Raw genomic sequence first — 18,320 nt, 5'->3', positions numbered from 1 at the left:
ATGTATAGTAGTAGAGTATCTACTATACAGTATATATATTAGCCTTAACTTAATAAGAAACACAACTCCAAATGACAAACAACGAGTCTGTTAAATGCTGAGTCATCTTCATTTTATTTGAGCTCACACAATCTTGTAGTAAACAGTCATATTTGTCATCGTTAGTACTTTTTTAGCAGACTGCTGTACTGTACTAACAGGAAAAATACATTAAATTTATGCAAGTGAAATGTACAATAGTGCTTTTCCAAATTTCAATTTGTAAAAACAGTAGTTAGTGTTTTTCTTTTTAGAAAAAATATAACTTTTTAATTGTTTTGACAGCAAGAATATGTAAACTAACATTTAACAAATGCTACCTTGAAACTACAATTATGCTGCATAATCACAATTATTGTTTGCCTAAAATGGCTTTACAAATAATAGTTAAACATTTAAATTAAATTTATCAATTATAAATGTAACAACTGTAAATTCGGAGTAACTCAACAGTTTTCTTTTTTTTCAGTTTTTACACATGAAATGTTAAATCACAGGACATTTCACAGTTAACCACATGAGACAAAGTTACTGTCTCCTTATAACAGTATTGATCCACTCCATATACGCACAGACATCCATAAAGCCAACTGGTGCTCGAAAGTAATACTTTGGGTCACCGGAGAATGAATGGACACCGTAGATTTGGTCATTATACACCACTCCTCCACCAGAGTCACCCTGTAAAAGAGACATTGTTTGTCATAGATATTTTACGTCATTTGTTGAAATACTTCACGTGTTGTATTACATTGGTGAAAGATTGCAATGACTGTTTAAAAAAAAAAGAGAGATATAAGATCGGAGGCCACTTCAACTTACTTTGCCTAAGTCCACATTTTCCTTGAAGGCACAGAACCAGTGTTGATACAGTTTGTCTGGGCGTGGGCCTTTAATCAGCTCTCTGAGATTCTTACAGTCGACAACCGTGGTCTCTAAACATTGGAGGTCCTCTGATTCAACATGGTCCATGTCGGAAAAATAATCTGTAATTTGACAGAATTTTTCCTGTTTACATTACAGACTTTTTTCCTGCACTTTTCAAATACATGAAAATAACAGTAAAATCAAAACTTAAAACTGGATTAACACATTCATATAAAATAACGAAAAATTATGAATAACCATAAATGTTTGACTTTTGTTCAACTCAAATTTTGTAAATACAATCGTAAAATTAGATACGATTACTGACAATAAACAGAAACGAAACAAAACTAAAAAAAACAACATATTGGCTCCGTAATTTTTCATAGTTTAATTAGAGAAGACTTTTTTTAATCCAACCACATGTAGAGGTTTGATCACTTAGGAACTGCAAACTACAGAAGCATAGTGCTGCCACACCAGAAAAACAACAAAAATGCATCTGTGTCAGGTAATAATGTGAAAAGTTTCTCATTATAACAAATTGATTTTTTTGCATTGAACAAAATGTATGTGACGACCTAACATATTTTTATAACCTGAAACTCATATTTAACTGCGGAAATGGAGAGCACCTAAAATGAAGAAAATTAAAGTGGAGTCTGACTACTTATACTTTAAAAAAACTATTCAAACATCTTTTCTTTAGTATAAAACAGCATCTTGGTTATCTGCTTAGTTAGAAAGATGTGACAAAAATGGTTTGGCTTTTAAGGAAAATATATAGAAATATTTTTAAAAAAAAATATGTATAGAGAGAATTTAATGAGCAAATAAAAATGTATATCTATGTGTCACCAATGTTACCAAACATACAGACAAAAACAGGAACAAATGTAACAAATGTCAATAATCATTATCATGACTAAACAAGGTTCATCTCACCTTTGTCATTGTTGAGGCCTGGGTCTATGGGTCCGTGACCTGCAATCTCAACTGTCGCACCTCTGAAATACAATAAAAAGACAAACATGTTCTTTGTTCAGTTTTCTTTTAAAACGTGTGATCGATTAACAGAAACTACATTCACAATGAATGACTTTACATTTTGAAAAAGATTCCAAAGGAATAACACATTTTATGGTCCCTCAACAATAGCACTTTTAGATTTAACAGAGGAGAAAGGTCACAACTTACACACTGGGACGACTTTGGCAGCTAGGAAGTGTTACGGGGGTAATGTCAGTGGGATTGGGTAGCTGCAGCAGCATGATGTCATGCTGCCTGCCCTGGCTGTCGGTGTAGATCTCAAATGCTGAGATTTTCACTTCTGTTGTCTGACCTGAATGCACACCTAAAACTGCTGTCATAGGCCTATAAACAAGAATAAGTTAAAGCACAACATCAGTGAATTACTATGAATGCATCATAATGCAATATTATGGCCCAGTGATAACTAAACATAAACATTAGCAGAGTTTGGAGTTTGGTGATGCCATAGTTTTGATTCAGGACTTGCAGAATAAGCTCATGAGTAAGAAAAATGCAGGTTCTGAGGTAAAGATTGTTACGTCTCACCCTTCCCGGCAGTGAGCTGCAGTAAGAATCCACTTGTTACTGATTAGAGATCCACCACATAATAAATCATCGTCTTCATTTATTATTTTGACATGGTAGCGCCGCCGATTGTCGTTACACGTTTCACCCCCAATGATTCTCTTCTGCAGATCCATTGCTGAGCTCACTGTAACACCTGAAACACAGAAGTCCTTCTGTAAATTAGAGATAACAACTTTTTCACTCTGAGTTAATATACGGGGTGAACTGTGCAGAAAGAGTGTTTCAATGGAAGCTAAGTATTACAGTGTTTTTTTTACAATTGTTAACACATTTCTCTTCACTGGGTTCACTTTTGCAGAACTGTTTTAGACAGTACCTACTCTTCACTGCAGCTCTGCAATAACAATTGATTTCACATCCAAAATAACCTAATGCAACACTAAGAACTTCAACTTCTGTGTCAGAATACCAACATCTGTGTCCCGACAGCCACACTTTGTTACATAATGACCTGAAACAGCAGTAATAACAGGTCGCTTTACATAAATATCACTATTATCACTGAAATACATTTTATTTACTTATTTAGTATAAAGCAAAATTTCATTCAAACACAAAGAAAATGCTCTTCTTTATTGCATGAGTTCCTCTGTGGAGCTGAGGAATACAGAGTAAGGTGAAGGGTTTCAGTATGATGTATGTATTAATGGACACATTCTGAATTATAATACAGATAGATATAAGGCTGTGATGAGAAACATGACGTGACAAGGATTTCCTCAGAGGAAACTTATTGTTGCCTGGGACTTTGGAAGGAAATCATTTTTAAACTTAAGTTTGGAACCTGAAAAACCTCTCATATAATAAGCCATGATTGCCACAGCCTTTAATGCACCCAGCAGCAATAACTAATACTGATCCCACCCTGTTTCCAAGAGCCCAACAGGTGTGCTAAGGGAGCCTGCACACGAGTGTGCGTTTGGCACACTCCTGATGCAATTAGCTGGTTGCAAAACTTCAATCTGGCCACTGCGTCTGCATCCAGACCAAACTGGAGGCACATCAACCTAAACTTCTAAATGGCATCTATAGGAAAAAGAAGGGAGTGATTTAGGAACATACAAAACAACCGTAATGGCTGAAATGCATATCCGAGAAGTGTCTTCAGTTAGAGGTCACTTCACAAATCTAACTGGTCTGAAGTTAAGCTGTCAGAATATAAATGAGCACCAGAATAAGAGATCACATTGCACAGCCTTCTTGTGCATTTCGGGATTGATTTTAAACTGACATGGCTTACTTTTAAAACTCTGAATGGACCCAGAATACATAATCAATATCTGGACCCCCTTAAGATCTGATTATGGTAAAAGCAACAGGGAAAAAGAGAGTGAGAGGTGTAATAACAGCATGTCTTATGGAATAACTCAAATCAAATACATTAAATGTTACTTCAAACCTTATAAAATACTTAAAGTAAAGACGTGTAAGCAATAGTTAACTACTCACCAACCCACAGCAGAAGGAGAAGATGTGTTATGCCACCCATCTCGTTCGATGACCGCCCTCCTGATGCTACAGCGGTGCCTTTTTAAATCTGTTACGCTGTCCTGTTGGCCTCTGAGCCACCAATCACCATGAAGGTTTATTATCTCAATCCTACTGGGTACAAAGGTCTGCAGTTTTGCAAAATTTTGATTACTTATCAAGTGTGAGGGAAATGACTCTGAGGTACAAAGAGAAAAGAAAAGAAAAAAAACCAAAACTGTCACCTAAGTTGCTTTTTTTCATCAGCAGGCAGAGAAGCCCAATATGGACTCATGTATCATTGTGCATGAACACAGATTAAAAGTGTAACATCAAACATCAAAACATTAGTAAAAGTTGGAGTTTAGTTTTAAATTTGATTTAAAGAATTTCTTTAAAGCAGTAAAAATGTTACTGTGTATTTTTACTGCAGGCCCAAGCCATCCTACTATCCTTGCCTAAACCTAACCAGTCCAACCAGTAAAGTCCATAAGGAATAGCCACTCAGCAGCAGGAAGTAACAACAGCAGCAGTCAACATCCAACTCAGAGCCAATAATCTCACACCAACAGCAAAACAGTTAAACCTGTGAATAACCGCTGAGTAATGTTTGCTATAATGGTTATCACTCTATATGTGTGTGTGTGTGTGTGTGTGTGTGTGTAGTGTGTGCTCGTGTGTGTGTGTTGGGAGTTTACTAGTAAAATTTAGGCTTATTGAACCTCAGTTAGACTCAAACAGTGCTCCTCCAATGGAAGACAAGACCTAAATGATTTTTTTTTTTGTTTTTATCACTGGCTCTGGTGTCTTCTGTCCTTGGGGTTCGGAGTATTTTCATATGTAAATGTCCCCTGACTTTAACAGTAATTTTATGTTAGTTACTTAGTAAAATATTTCCTCCTGCCGTTGGCTTATCAAAACGCAGAAGCTCAGATGGGGCAATTTTAGTCTGTTAATTCACATACCATGAGTCAATTTTTACTGGCTTTTTGGTGTGATAGTGTGATAGATTGATTTTTGTTAAGAAACTGATAATTGATCATTTCTTAAAGCAGCAAAATCACTAAAATCAGTTTTAAAACACTTTATAAAATCAGTCATTAAAGAACGGTCATCTAAAACAGTAAAAAGGAGAAGTCATTTATAAATGGATGCTGTAACTATAAAACTCTTTCATGATTATTAATTTTCAAATTCATTGTGGATGAGATTAAAATTGTGAAAGCTGTTAAAATTTTAAGTGCTACGAAAGAGCTTAAAATAGTTAAAAACAAGGTTAAAACGGTTATAAGTATACCTGTCAGATGAGTGTATCTGGGATCTACCTGTTAAGCCTTTAGAGATTGATCGTGATTGATTAGTTATGCCTGCAGAGGCCGGAAGGGGGAGCTCTCGGCCACGATGCGTCATGAAGCTGCCAGCAAGGAAACATGGTGTCGGAGCATCTTTATTGATATCTCCCCTTTTCAGGTATGAAACGAGCGTTTATGTTCTGTGAGTCGCTCTGTGTGTGCTTTATGAGCATGATGACTGCATTGTGAGCATGTTCAAGGTATTATTTTTATGTTTGAACGCCCAAATGGCATATTGTTAAAACAGTTAGCTTAACTGCGTCCTCCTCGTGGACGCATGCGTGAGACGCACATGGCGCGCATTTGGCTTGTGTTAATGTTTTATAGCATGATGCTGTTTATGTGTTTGTGTGTTTTAATAGTTAATACAGCATTTATGAGCTTCACACAGTGACTGTTTCAGAAACAAGGAATTTGACAAAGACGTGACACAAATGTTTAAGATATATTTTGTTTATTTACAATTAATTTAATTTGCAATAATTTAAGTTGATGTTTATTATTTTAAAAGACAGTTTCACAGTCATTTATCTGTGGTGTTTAAGTTAACCTGTTAAAAGGAAAGTATGAGATTTTAAAGTACTTACCTGTTAAAGGAAAATGTGAAAATATACTTGCCTGTTAAGGCCAGAAGTCAAGTCAAGTCAAGTCAGTTTTATTTATATAGCCCATTATCACAAAACAAGGTTTGCCTCAGAGGGCTTTACAGTGTACGACATCCCTCTGCCCTTAGACCCTCACATCACCCAAGGAAAAACTCCCCAAAAAGAACCCCTGTAACGGGAAAAAAGAGGAAGAAACCTCAGGAAGAGCGGTAGAGGATAGTGAGGGATCCCTCTTCCAGGACGGACAGACGAAAGCAATAGATGTCGAAATAGCAAGTGAAATACAATCATGGCAAAAAAGGAAAGAGAAAGAGAGGGGAGAGGGGGGGGCACAGAACAATAGAAACAGATGCATGTCAAATTACAATAATGGTAGGTGTGAAATTAGTAATTGCTGTCTATGATGATGTTGATAGAGATGATAACAGTCTCATGCATATGTGAAAGGGAGTTGTCCAAAGGCAAGATCACAGCATCGGCGCAACCAGGACCAGACCACGATCAGGGCGAGCGGGGGGCACAGAATCAGTACAGCCACAGCACGAGCACAACCAAAGGCAGGGTCGCAGCATCAGTACAGCTATCACCACGGTCAGGCACAGTCAAGGTTACGGCCAGGATCCAGGGAAACTAGGGAAACAAGGGAGCAGGAACGCCCCGAGAGGCAATGGGATTAGCGTAGTGCAGTTCAACAGACCCAGGCTCTGTAATCATGAGCCCCAGGCAGTGAGAGTATCACATGGCTATCACAGAGCTAAGTTGCTTGCACATGGCAATGCAGTAAACAGACATGCATGATTTCTGATGGCAGCATTGAGAGAAGGAAAGGAGCTCAGCATATCAGAGGAAGTCCCGGCAGGTTAAACCTATGTCAGTTTAACTATGGGCTGGACCAGGCAACCTGAGCCAGCCCTAATTATAAGCTTTATCAAAGAGGAAGGTCTTAAGTCTACCCTTAAAAGTTGAAACGTGTCTGCCTCCCTGACCTAAAAATGGAAGATGGTTCCATAGGAGAGGAGCGTGGTAGAAGTTGAAGGCTCTGGTTCCTAACCTACTTTTGAAATATTGGGAATCACAAGTAACCCTGCGTTTTCAGAGCGCAGTGATCTTGAGGGTTGGTAAGGAACTATGAGCTGTGACAGATAGGATGGAGCCTGACCATTTAGAGCTTTATAAGTAAGGAGGAGGATTTTAAATTCAATCCTGGATTTCACAGGGAGCCAGTGCAAAGAAGCTAAAACAGGAGAAATATGATCCCTTTTCTTGCTTCCGTTAAAACACGCAGCAGCAGCGCTCTGCACCAGTTGGAGAGACCTAAGAGATTGTTTGGGCAACCAAATAATAGGAATTACAGTAATCCAGCCTAGAGGTGACAAATGCATGTACTAATTTTTCAGCATCCGCTTGTGATAGGATATGTTCTAATTTTTATGATGTTACGCAAGGAAAGAAAGCCGTCTTGAAGTTTGTTTTTATATGGGAGGCAAAGGATAAATCCTGGTCAAATAAAACTCCGAGGTTCCTTACAGTTGTGCTAGAGGCCAGGGTAATGCCATCTAGAGAAATTAAATTGTTGGAAAAGGAGCTTGAGGTGTTTTGGGCCAAGAACAATAACTTCAGTTTTGTCTGAATTCAACATCAGGAAATTACGGCTCATCCAGGCTTTTACATCCTTAAGACATGTTTGAAGTCTAGATAGCTGATCAGTTTCATCTGGTTTCATAGATAGATATAATCATGTATCATCAGCATATAATGGAAATTTAAGGAATGTTTTCTAATTATGTTGCCTAGCTGAAGCATATATAAAGTGAAAAAGGATTGGTCCGAAAATCAACCTTGTGGCACTCCAAAGCAGACCTTTGTATGTGCGGAGGGTTGATCATTGATGTGAACAAATTGGGAACGATCTGATAAGTATGACCTAAACCAGGCTAGTGATGTTCCTTTAAGGCCAATTGAGGATTCAAGTCTGTGCAGTAAGATTTGATGGTCAATGGTGTCAAATGCAGCACTGAGATCTAATAGGATTAAAACAGAGACCAGACCTGTGTCAGAAGCGATAAATAAGTCGTTATTAATTTTTACTAGTGCCGCTCTGTGCTATGATGAACTCTAAAGCCTGACTGAAAGTCCTCGAATCAAACTGTTGTCTTGGAGAAAGTCACAGAGCTGATGAGCAACCACTCTCTCAAGGATTTTAGAAATAAAGGGAGATTAGATATCGGTTCTATAGTTAGCTAAAATCTTCAGGATCGAGAGTGGGCTTCTTTAGAAGAGGTTTAATGACAGCTACTTTAAAAGACTGGGGTACATAACCCGTCAATAAAGACGATGATTATATCTAATAAAAAGTTGTCTAATAAAGGTAAAACTTCCTTAAGGAGCTTAGTTGGGATGGGGTCTAGCAGGCATGTTGATGGCTTAGATGCAGAAACCAAAGTATAGAGTTGATGAAGGTCAATGGGGGAGAAATGGTCTAGATAAATTTCGGGTCTTGCTGCCATAATCAGGCTATCTGAGTCCGGGTCAGGTCAGTTGAGGGTAAGAGGTGATGGATTTTATCTCTAATAGTTATGATTTTATTATTAAAGAAATTCATAAAGTCGCCACTGCTGAGGCGAAGGAATACAGGGCTCTATAGAGCTGTGACTCTGAGTCAACCTGGCTACAGTGTTGAAAGAAACCTGGGATTGTTTTTTGTTTTCCTCAATTAGTGATGAATAATAGTTTGCCCTGGCATGGCGGAGGGCCTTCTTATAGACTTTAAGACTGTCCAGCCAGACTAAACGTGGACTCTTCCAGTTTGGTCGAACGCCAATGTCTTTCAAATTTTCCGATGTTTGTTTCAATTTGCTAATCTGGAGGTTAAACCATGGGGCTAATTTTTTTGTTTCATTATTTTCTTCTTGAAGGGTGCAATAGTGTCGAGAGCTGATCGCAGTAGTGAGCCAGTAGCATTATCGGCGAGACAGTCAATTTGGGAATGACTTAAGTTAGTAGTGTGCTCAGGGTTGTAAGACATGGTAATGATGTCAAAAGCAGAGGGAATTAGTTTCTTAAATTCAGCCACTGCTGAGTCAGATAGACATCTAGAAGAGTAGCTCTACTGAGAGGCTTGTAGTCAAGTAATAAAAAATTAAAAGTTATCAAATAATGGTCAGACAGAGCAGGAATCTCAGGAAAGACTGATAAATCTGCAAATATCAATGCCGCATCACAAGGACTAAATCGAGGGTGTGATTGTAGCGGTGGGTGGGTTTATGTACACACTGACTGAAGCCTATTGAATCCAAAAGTGTGGAGAAAGCAGAACTAAGGCTGTCACTATTAACATCCATGTGAATGTTAAAATCCCCTACGATAATAATTTTGTCTGATTTGAGCACTAAACATGATATAAGCTCAGAGAACTCAGATAGAAATTCAGAGTATGGGCCGGGGGCGCGGTACACTATGACAAATAGAATTGGCTGTAAAGTTTTCCAGGATGGGTGAGAAAGACTAAGAAAAAGGCTTTCAAATGAATTATAGTTTAACTTGGCCTTAGTGTGAATTGCTAAGCTTGAATCAAAATAAGAGCGACTTCCTCCTCGGCCAGTGTCCCAGCAGAACGCGTGACTATTTATGTGACCAGGAGGAGTGGATTCATTCAGGCTAACGTACTCTTCAGGACAAAGCCAGGTCTCAGTGAGGCAGAATAAATCAATATGGTTATCCGATATTAAATCAGTGACTAAATGAGCCTTGGTTGATAAGGATCTAACGTTCAAGAGTCCGCATTTAATTCTCCTGTTATGATGCTGTATGACAGGAGATGAGTTAATTTTTATGAGATTTTCATGTACAACTCCCCTTTTGTTTATTTTAGTATTAAACAAATGAAGTGGTCGGGGGACAGACACTGTTTTTATAACATTTACATTATGGGTGTGTGACTGTGCTAGAGGAAGCTCAGAGAAGCGTGTAAGACTGCGACTCTGAAACCTGGTCAGCCACAGAAGAAATGTGGAACATGGACTGGGAAAATGCATATTTTGTGACATTATAATATTCATGTTTAAAGAAACATTTGTACTTTTGTAAATACTTTTGAAACAAAGTCACATTCTCAATGAAGCTGCCAGAGAGGAAACATTGTGTCCGAGCATCTTTATTGATATCTCCCCTTTTCAGGGTGTAACAATAGCATGTTACATTTTAATAAAGAAAACCTTAGCACACCACACTTACTCCACATGTCAATTTAAATTTCACTATACCACTCAGGGATCTTTTGGTTACTGACATTTAAAATTTGTGGCCACTGTGTTCATTATATCTTGCTAAAAGCTTTCTGTTTGTTATGATATTGTCTTGACTTATATTTCCATGTGATATGTCAGGTTTGTATTGGTGCGATGAGTTTGGATCATGCCAATAGTACACTCTGTACTGTATTAACAGCTGGCAGGACGGGATCATGGGTGGCACCAGTGTGATGTTTTGATGATGTGTTATGCATGTGACTCACCACAGGAGTTTAAAAAGCAGCTGTTAGCAGTTAGAAGATAATTCAAAGAAGAACTGACAGGTTCTCATCACAACTCATCACATATTACACCTCCCTTAACTCTGAACATTTCAAATAGCACCGCTCTGTCAGTGCAGGAGCCTATCCCAGCTGACACTGGGCGAGAGGCGGAGTCCACCCCGGTCACCGGACTATCACAGGGCTGTCACACAAAGACAGACAACCAATCACAGTCAAATTCACACCGACGGCCAATTTAATGGTGTTAAACTCATCTTTTATCTGGAGCTTGGTTTGCGTAATTTATGAGCAATATTTATTTATTCCACTTGCAGATTTTGTTTGTTTGCCCTTCCCTTACACTCAAAATGCCGCTGCTTGCAATGTGGGCTTTCGCTCAAATATATCGTTGCTTTCACGGGTTTCCTGGGCTCCAGCTTGCAGTCTGATCCTCGCACTCATTTCCCCTCTGTTCTGTCTTGAATGCTGTCCTCTCAGATCCTTCCTCTGCTCTTTGATTGCTTTTGAGTCACATTCCTGTCAAAATCCCCAATCCAATAGTAGACCAGGTCTGCGGACGTGTTGCTGTACTTCTTAGAGCGTCCCATATGGGTAGTTACTGTTTTACGAGATTCAGCCACTCTGTACTCCCCTTGCTTTCTTTATGACTTTTGGCATAAGAGGTCAGTTAATAAACATCCCTGAAACCACGCCTTTTGTATCTATAATAGGTAGCTGCAACAATAATAATAATAATAATAATACTAGTTTGTGATAATAAATAAAACAAATGACAGCAATCTGTTACACAATGATTGTGAGCCAACTCAATTTTATTTTAAGAGACACAAGCTTAAACAAGATGAGTCATATTTAGCATTTTTATCAGTGTTGTTGAAAGAAGAGCAGACTAGCATGTGTCTGTCAGTTTTCCCCATACAATGTGTAATAACATGCTAAATCTGTTGAATTAGTAAATCAGACACTACATTTTGAAACTACAGTCATATTGCAGAATGACAGTTACTGACTGTCTTAAAGGGTTTTCCAAATAATAGCTGAACAATTAATCTAAACCAATCAGTGGAAATGCTGATAAATGGCAGGACCTTTCATCCCCGAAAACACCAGAGACATTTCATTTTGTTGCGTAGTTTGGTCCAGGGTCCACCAATGGTATTTTCGATCCAGTCCATGTATTCACAGACGTTCATAAATCCAGCTGCTTCAACACAAGCATGGGTATAATTACCACCAATAGCTATGACACCATAAATCCTGCCATTGAACACCACTCCTCCACCAGAGTCACCCTGTGAAAGAAATGTTTAAATTGTTTGAGATATACTTTTGAGAAATTTATTGAAATAATTATTTATATTGAAGTAATACAACTTGTAGAGAAGGGTATCTTAGAAGCCAACTCACTGGACTGATATCCACATTTGGCATCTGGCCACAGAACCAGTGTTGATATTCTATGTCTGCATAAAACTGTGGGTCATTGCTTTCCAAACAGTTTCTGAGCTGCTGACAGTCGACAACCTTGATGTTTGCACATTGGAGAGTATCAGATATATCATTACCTAGATGAGAATAGAAAAGTTAGGGTTTCTCTACTGCATAAAGAAATAATGATCATCTTAACCTGTTGTGTACACAGGCAGTCATTCCACCAAAAAAATAACAAAATCTTATACTTATTTAATCTTTTATGCAATGCATCCAGTCTTCTTTGAAGATATTTGTAGGAGTCAAACAACACATGTTTATATGCTTCAAAGATCAAATTAGATTTCCAAACATCTTAAAATGCTGTTTTTAAGATTTATAATAATAATGTGTGTGTGTGTGTGTGTGCGCGCGTGTGCTCACTCGCAAAACTTTATTTTAATATAAAATGTGTCAGCAGTGTTACCAAACATACAGGTAAAAATAAAACACTAACTTTGATAAATGTAGATAACTGTTGTTGTTAAAAGATAATTAAGAATCATCTCACCTCTCTCAGAATTACTGCCCATTTGTGTGGCTGCATGACCTGCCATCTGAACCAAATAATCTCTGAAATACAATGAAAATAATACAAGAATGTTTAATACAATTATTTAAAGTAATTCAAAACACAAATCACTTTCACTACTAAATTATTGCATTTAAAACTACCCATGGAAAATGTATCATTTTGTTTTCCTCAGTTGAGCATTCACACTTATTTAGGGGAAAAAAATCACAACTCACACTTGGGGAGTATGTTCACAGTCAGGAAGTTTAATAGGAGTAATGTCAGTCTTTTTAGGTAGCTTCAGCAGCATGATGTCATGACGTCTGCCATCTCCGTCCGTAAAGATCACAGGATCGTCTGTGATTTTCACTTCTTTTCCAGGACCTGGATGCACACCTAAAGTTGCATATATAGTCCTACAAACAAGTAAAGGAGGAACATGACTGAATTATTAGCGGCTAAATGTCTTTAAATATTATAGCTCAGTAATTAATTAGCACAATCATGAGGCATTGTATCTTCATTTTGGAGATGCTTCAGTTTTACATTAAACCATTACTGATTGGTGCCTCAAGACTTTCAGATTTTATGAGTGAAAATTATACTGTCACTAATTAAAGTAAAACTGTCTTTCTCACCGTCCTGGCTCATAGCAGTGAGCTGCAGTCAGAATCCAGCGGTCACTGATCAAAGAGCCACCACAGAGAGGCTCTTTAGTACCAGGTCTTTCCGTCAGGCGCACATGGTAATGACCCTCATCTTGTCGACATTCTTGACCTCCGATGATTCTCTTCTGCAGATCCACCACTGTGCTCACTGTGACACCTGAAACAGAAAGTCCTTCATTACTGTGAGTTAGAAGAGAAATTGCTGTGGAGAATAAAAACTAATTCACTCTCCAGGAAGTTATCACTACTGTAAACTGAGTCAAAACTTGTCATTATTCATAGTTTTTTAAAATTATTATTATTATTTTTTTTTTTTTTTTACAGATGCTAACTCATATTTCCATTCACTGACTTAACTTTTACAAGTGTTCAGTTCTCTTAACTGATATACAGTCCTGCACAGAAGTCAATCTCAAGTCCAAAACACACTTACACAACCAAAACACTTGATACACATCAAAGAATCATCTCTTAGACCAGAATACTGACATCTGTTTCTCAGCAATCACACTTAGTCACTCAGAATACAACGACTCACTGTAAAACAGCTCTAACAACAGTCAGCATTACAATATCCATCACTCTTATCTCTGTTTTTTTGTTATTATTATTTCAATGTCATGTATTTTAGTGTCAAAATTTGTCATTATTCATAGTTTTTTTGAAATTATTATTATTATTATTATTATCATTATATTTTGTTTACAGATGGTAACTCATATTTCCATTCACTGACTTAACTGTTACAAGTGTTCAGTTCTCTTAACTGATATACAGTTCTGCACAGAAGTCAATCTCAACACACATCGAAGAATCGTCTCTTAGACCAGAATACTGACATCTGTTTCTCAGCAGCAACACTTAGTCACTCAGAATACAACGACTCACTGTAAAACAGCTCTAACAACAGTCAGCATTACAATATCTATCATTCTTATCTCTGTTTTCTTATTATTATTATTATTTATTTTTTTTAATTTAGCATAAAGTAAGATTCCATTACAACAAAAAGAAGGGGCAATCTTGATTTTGATTGATAAATTTGATAAATTTATATTCTGTCCATAATGGTGCTGAGGAATTGAGAGTAAGGGAAATTGTTTGAATATGTTGTAGTGTGTGAGTGACACAGGACGGGCAAGCCTGCAGGGTCACCAGAAAGTGAGGTTAATCTTACATAAATTGCCTGTTACTGTTATTACCAGTTACAATGAGAAATGTTTAAAAAAAAAAACAAAACTAAAAAAACCTCTGCAATATCTCTATGCCTAACAGCCTGGATTCCACTTTGTGCCTCCTGAGGCCAATGGTGCTGTCCTCTGTACTGTTATATACTCTGTCCTCCACTTTGAAAGCGTCATCTCCAGCCTTGATTTTGCACATTTAAACTTCTCTGTTAAAATGGTGACTGCAAGTTCCAAAACCCCCCTCTCCAGACACTCTTTAATGAGAGAGCTAATTATTATCTCTAGTTAACCTGTCGTTAACATTGGCTAACAGAACACTGCAGATGGCAACATTTGGTGCAGCAGACCAAACTACATCAGCACAGTTTGAGTTTCCCTGTAGAGCCTGACGTCTTTACGCTCTTAATACCATCCACCAGCTGCTGTCTCAACCCCTGGATCAGCTTCTAAGAGCTGCATCATACCACCTACCGAAACTTCTTACTGGGCTCTCTGGGAACACATTAAACTGGCTTCTTGTACTCACTCAGATTGGCCCCAGAATACATAGTATATATATTATTAAAATCCCAGAGGCCTGATTGTGTTCACAGCAGCAGGGAAAGAGTGAGCAAAAGGTGTAATAAAAGCATGTCTGATGGAGTCACACAACTCAAAATACATTAAATACAATTTCAAAGCATATAGAGTCGCTAAAGACGTGTAAGCAAAAGTCGACTACTCACCGACCCACAGCAGAAGGAGAAGACGTGTTATGCCACCCATCTCGTTCGATGACTGCCCTCCTGGTGCTCCAGTGGTACCTTTTTAAATATGTTCACCCTGACCTGTTGGCCTCCGAGCCACCAATCAACTCATGAAGGTTTATCAACACAGTTCCATTGGTTGGAAAGGTCAGCCCTTTTACAAATTTTTGATCACTTATCACGTGTCATGAAAGAGACTGCAATCTACCAAGACAGAGAAAAAAAAACTGTCACCTGAGCTGCATTTTATGCAGCAGGCAGATTAGAGCATCATCATTGTGCATGAACGCAGATACTGCTTAAGGGGTCTTTCACATCAGGGGGTGGTCCTGAATATGAGTACACATGACCCTAAAGTGCAGTTTTTTGAGTACTTGGAACACTGTGTATTGTACACTGGTAAGGAATGCAGATCCATGCCAAAGTCCACTTGTAAAGGTGGTCTGGAATACAGATCATGCATACTCCGGTACAGTATACATCAGGTGTGAAGACCAACAGTACCGGAACATGGAAATACGCTGCTATTTAAGTACAGGTTATGAAAAAATGTGTGTTTAATACCAACCCTTTCTGAACTTGTCAAATGTGTTGACTCTGTCAGTGCTTTCAGTGTACAAGCATGACACCAAAAGCTGCCTTCCATGTCTACCTGGAACAAGGTGGACAGTGTCAGCTGAGAACGTGGCCAGACAGAAGTGGTGGCATTGTTATGCGGCAGACGGTCAGACGGCATCAGACACGTTCATGTGAGATGCCCACAGGTGGTGTCACTTGAGAACGCACACACACAGAACCTGCCACGGGCACCCTAACAACGCAGAAGGATGGTGTCAGGTTGAAACACTGTCGGGGATGACGTAATGCACTTATAGGGGGGACTGGAGCGGTGGTGGATGGGTCCCAAAAACAACTGAATTTCATGCCAGAGCGCGTTTTTTTCTTCCCATGTAGATGTTAGTTTTTTTTCTACACCTTTCTTCGTGCCTCTTTTGCCTAAACATAATCATCTGTGACTTCGATGCCTAATCCTAGCCATCGTATAATCCGTTTAAGTTGCCATGTGCTCATGTAGTGTAACGACGTGCTGCATAATCCCACCATGTGCGTTTGTTGGCATCATGGTAGCTGCGTCCCAGAGCGTAAACAGCTGATGCTCTGGTATACCTGTCATAAGTAAACATGGAAGGTCATTGACAAAGCAGCACCATGTGACGAGCTGGGATGACAACGTGTTGTTTATACTGATGCATCTATATCAGACTGCAGTACAGCCCCCCGCTAAAAGACCCAGATCAGACTTTGCTGCTGCCTTTGACCTGCAGTAGCTCTGGTGGGAAGCTGATCGGGTCAATGTTTCTGCATGGTACAAATCAATAGTATCTAATATGAAAATTCCCCAAATTTATGGTCAAAACACGTATGGCCCTATGGGGAGCCATTCTGGGCATCTGTAGAGCAGCATAGGACTTTGTAGGTGAGGACCAGCTCCATATATAGGATAGTTACATTTAGTTATAAATCATTTCTGCCAACAGATGACTATAAGTCCCACACTATGGATCTTTAAGTTGATATTTTTGTTTAAAAGAATTCCTATGCAGCAGTTGAGTGGTATTGTTATTGTATATATGTGTAATGGACCTATAAAAAAGCTCACACACACCCCTTTGTTAAAAAAGTCTTTACCTTTGTCCCAATAACATCACAGAGACCCTTTTAGGGTCCTCTTCTAAAGTCAGATTCCCTCTGTTTTTCTTTTTCTCTCATTTTATATATACAATTATTATTTTAATTTATTTTATGTGAGTTGAGAGGACTCTCTGATATGAATAGAAATGAAAATTTCAAAAATAAGTTTTTCCAGAGCTTAAAGTTGAAATACAATGAACCTCAGGCAACAGTGAGTTGCTGAGCTATGAAATTAAAAAACAAAATAAACAAACAAACAAACAAAAACCGTATGTGGATTCCTATTTGTTTTAGCCAAGGAATTCAATTATCAGAAAATTGGGGGGAAGTGAGGAATTGGGGGGAAAATAGACTGTAAATATATAAACTGGTAAAAAAAAACAACCTTGTTTATGGTCGCTATTAACCAACTTCGTGTGAACATCATTAACATCATCCTTTCTTCTCACAGACGGACTGCTGTAATTTCACAAGTAAAGTCTTTTTAAATTAAAAATGTGATCTCTGTTAATGTATTTTCACATGTTACTGTCCACTGAAGATTAAAGATATAATAACTTTTATATTAGTTACTTAGTAAAATATTTCCTCCTGCCATTGGCATATCAAGGGTTTTGGGTGAGCAATTATAGTCAGATAATTCACACACACTTTGAGTTTTTATTGGCTTTTTGATGTGATAGTAGCTGAGGTCATATTTTAATAAGTGATACCTGAGCACACTAAGGCTACTATTGTCTGCGCCCTGAATGCACACGTGTCAATTTCAATCTTACTATCTCACAAAGGTCTTTGTGTTCACTAAAATTTTAAAATTGGTGTTCATCTAACAGAAACACTAGGTATTCTGTCAATTTTGTGCATATCCTTCAATATTAGGATATTTTCCTTGATTGAATTTCCAAGTTTCATGTCAGGTATTGATCTGTATTGCTAGGATAAGTTTGATCACGCCAACACGGACCAGGAGTGAGGAAACTCTTTTCTATCTTATACCCACACAGACAAGTGCACAATCAAGCAAAACAAAGAGCAACAGTTAGCCTGGTGAATGAAACGTGATCGGTCACTTTACCGCTGAAAAAACAAGACGACAGTAGAGGAAACAGGGAAGGAAAGATCAGAGAAAGATCAGAGCTGAATGAGACAGCTGTAAAGATAAATCTGAGGGTTATTAGAAAACACAGATACGTATTCTGTCACGAAAAATAATTTTTGTCTGACTCTTTGTTACTACTTGTATTAATACTTACTTACATCATACTCTACTGTGTGTGTGTGTGTGTGTGTATGTGTGTGTGCTTTTAGGAGTGGTGGAAAGATGAACACTTTTTGACTTAAAGATGACGCTGTTATATTATTGTCATTTGTATGTTTTTTTTCTATAATAATGAGAAGCAGCTGCCCCCCCCCGGTATTTTTACATTATCTAATCTGGCCCCTATTCAAGAAAGTTCCTGTTCAAGGATTGCCAAAAATGTAACAGCGCCTTCTTAACATCTAATCTAATATCTCTTTCATAGTCTGCATGCAGGCATGTGAGGAGGCTCCAGGGTGTC

The 18,320-nt window shown here is 38.2% G+C and overlaps 1 protein-coding gene across 1 annotated transcript; it reads right to left on the bottom strand.

Moving 5' to 3' along the window:
- Positions 1-95: 95 nt before the first annotated feature.
- Positions 96-15,130, bottom strand: LOC121942543 (uncharacterized). Its single transcript, XM_042485779.2, has 12 exons — positions 15,049-15,130; positions 13,107-13,293; positions 12,705-12,884; positions 12,466-12,527; positions 11,892-12,049; positions 11,578-11,776; positions 3,976-4,053; positions 2,485-2,659; positions 2,104-2,280; positions 1,852-1,913; positions 862-1,025; positions 96-720 (listed from the first exon to the last, which is right to left on the bottom strand). Exons 1-12 carry the CDS (start codon positions 15,086-15,088, stop codon positions 568-570), a joined length of 1,635 nt encoding a protein of 544 aa, XP_042341713.2. The 5' UTR covers positions 15,089-15,130; the 3' UTR covers positions 96-567.
- Between the last annotated feature and the right edge of the window lie 3,190 nt (positions 15,131-18,320).

The sequence above is a fragment of the Plectropomus leopardus genome, chromosome 3 (assembly GCF_026936395.1).
Source record: "Plectropomus leopardus strain MGB_pleo_1.0 chromosome 3, ASM2693639v1, whole genome shotgun sequence".
NCBI classification, from domain to species: Eukaryota; Metazoa; Chordata; class Actinopteri; order Perciformes; family Serranidae; genus Plectropomus; species Plectropomus leopardus.
This window is presented reverse-complemented; position numbering and strand designations above follow the sequence as displayed.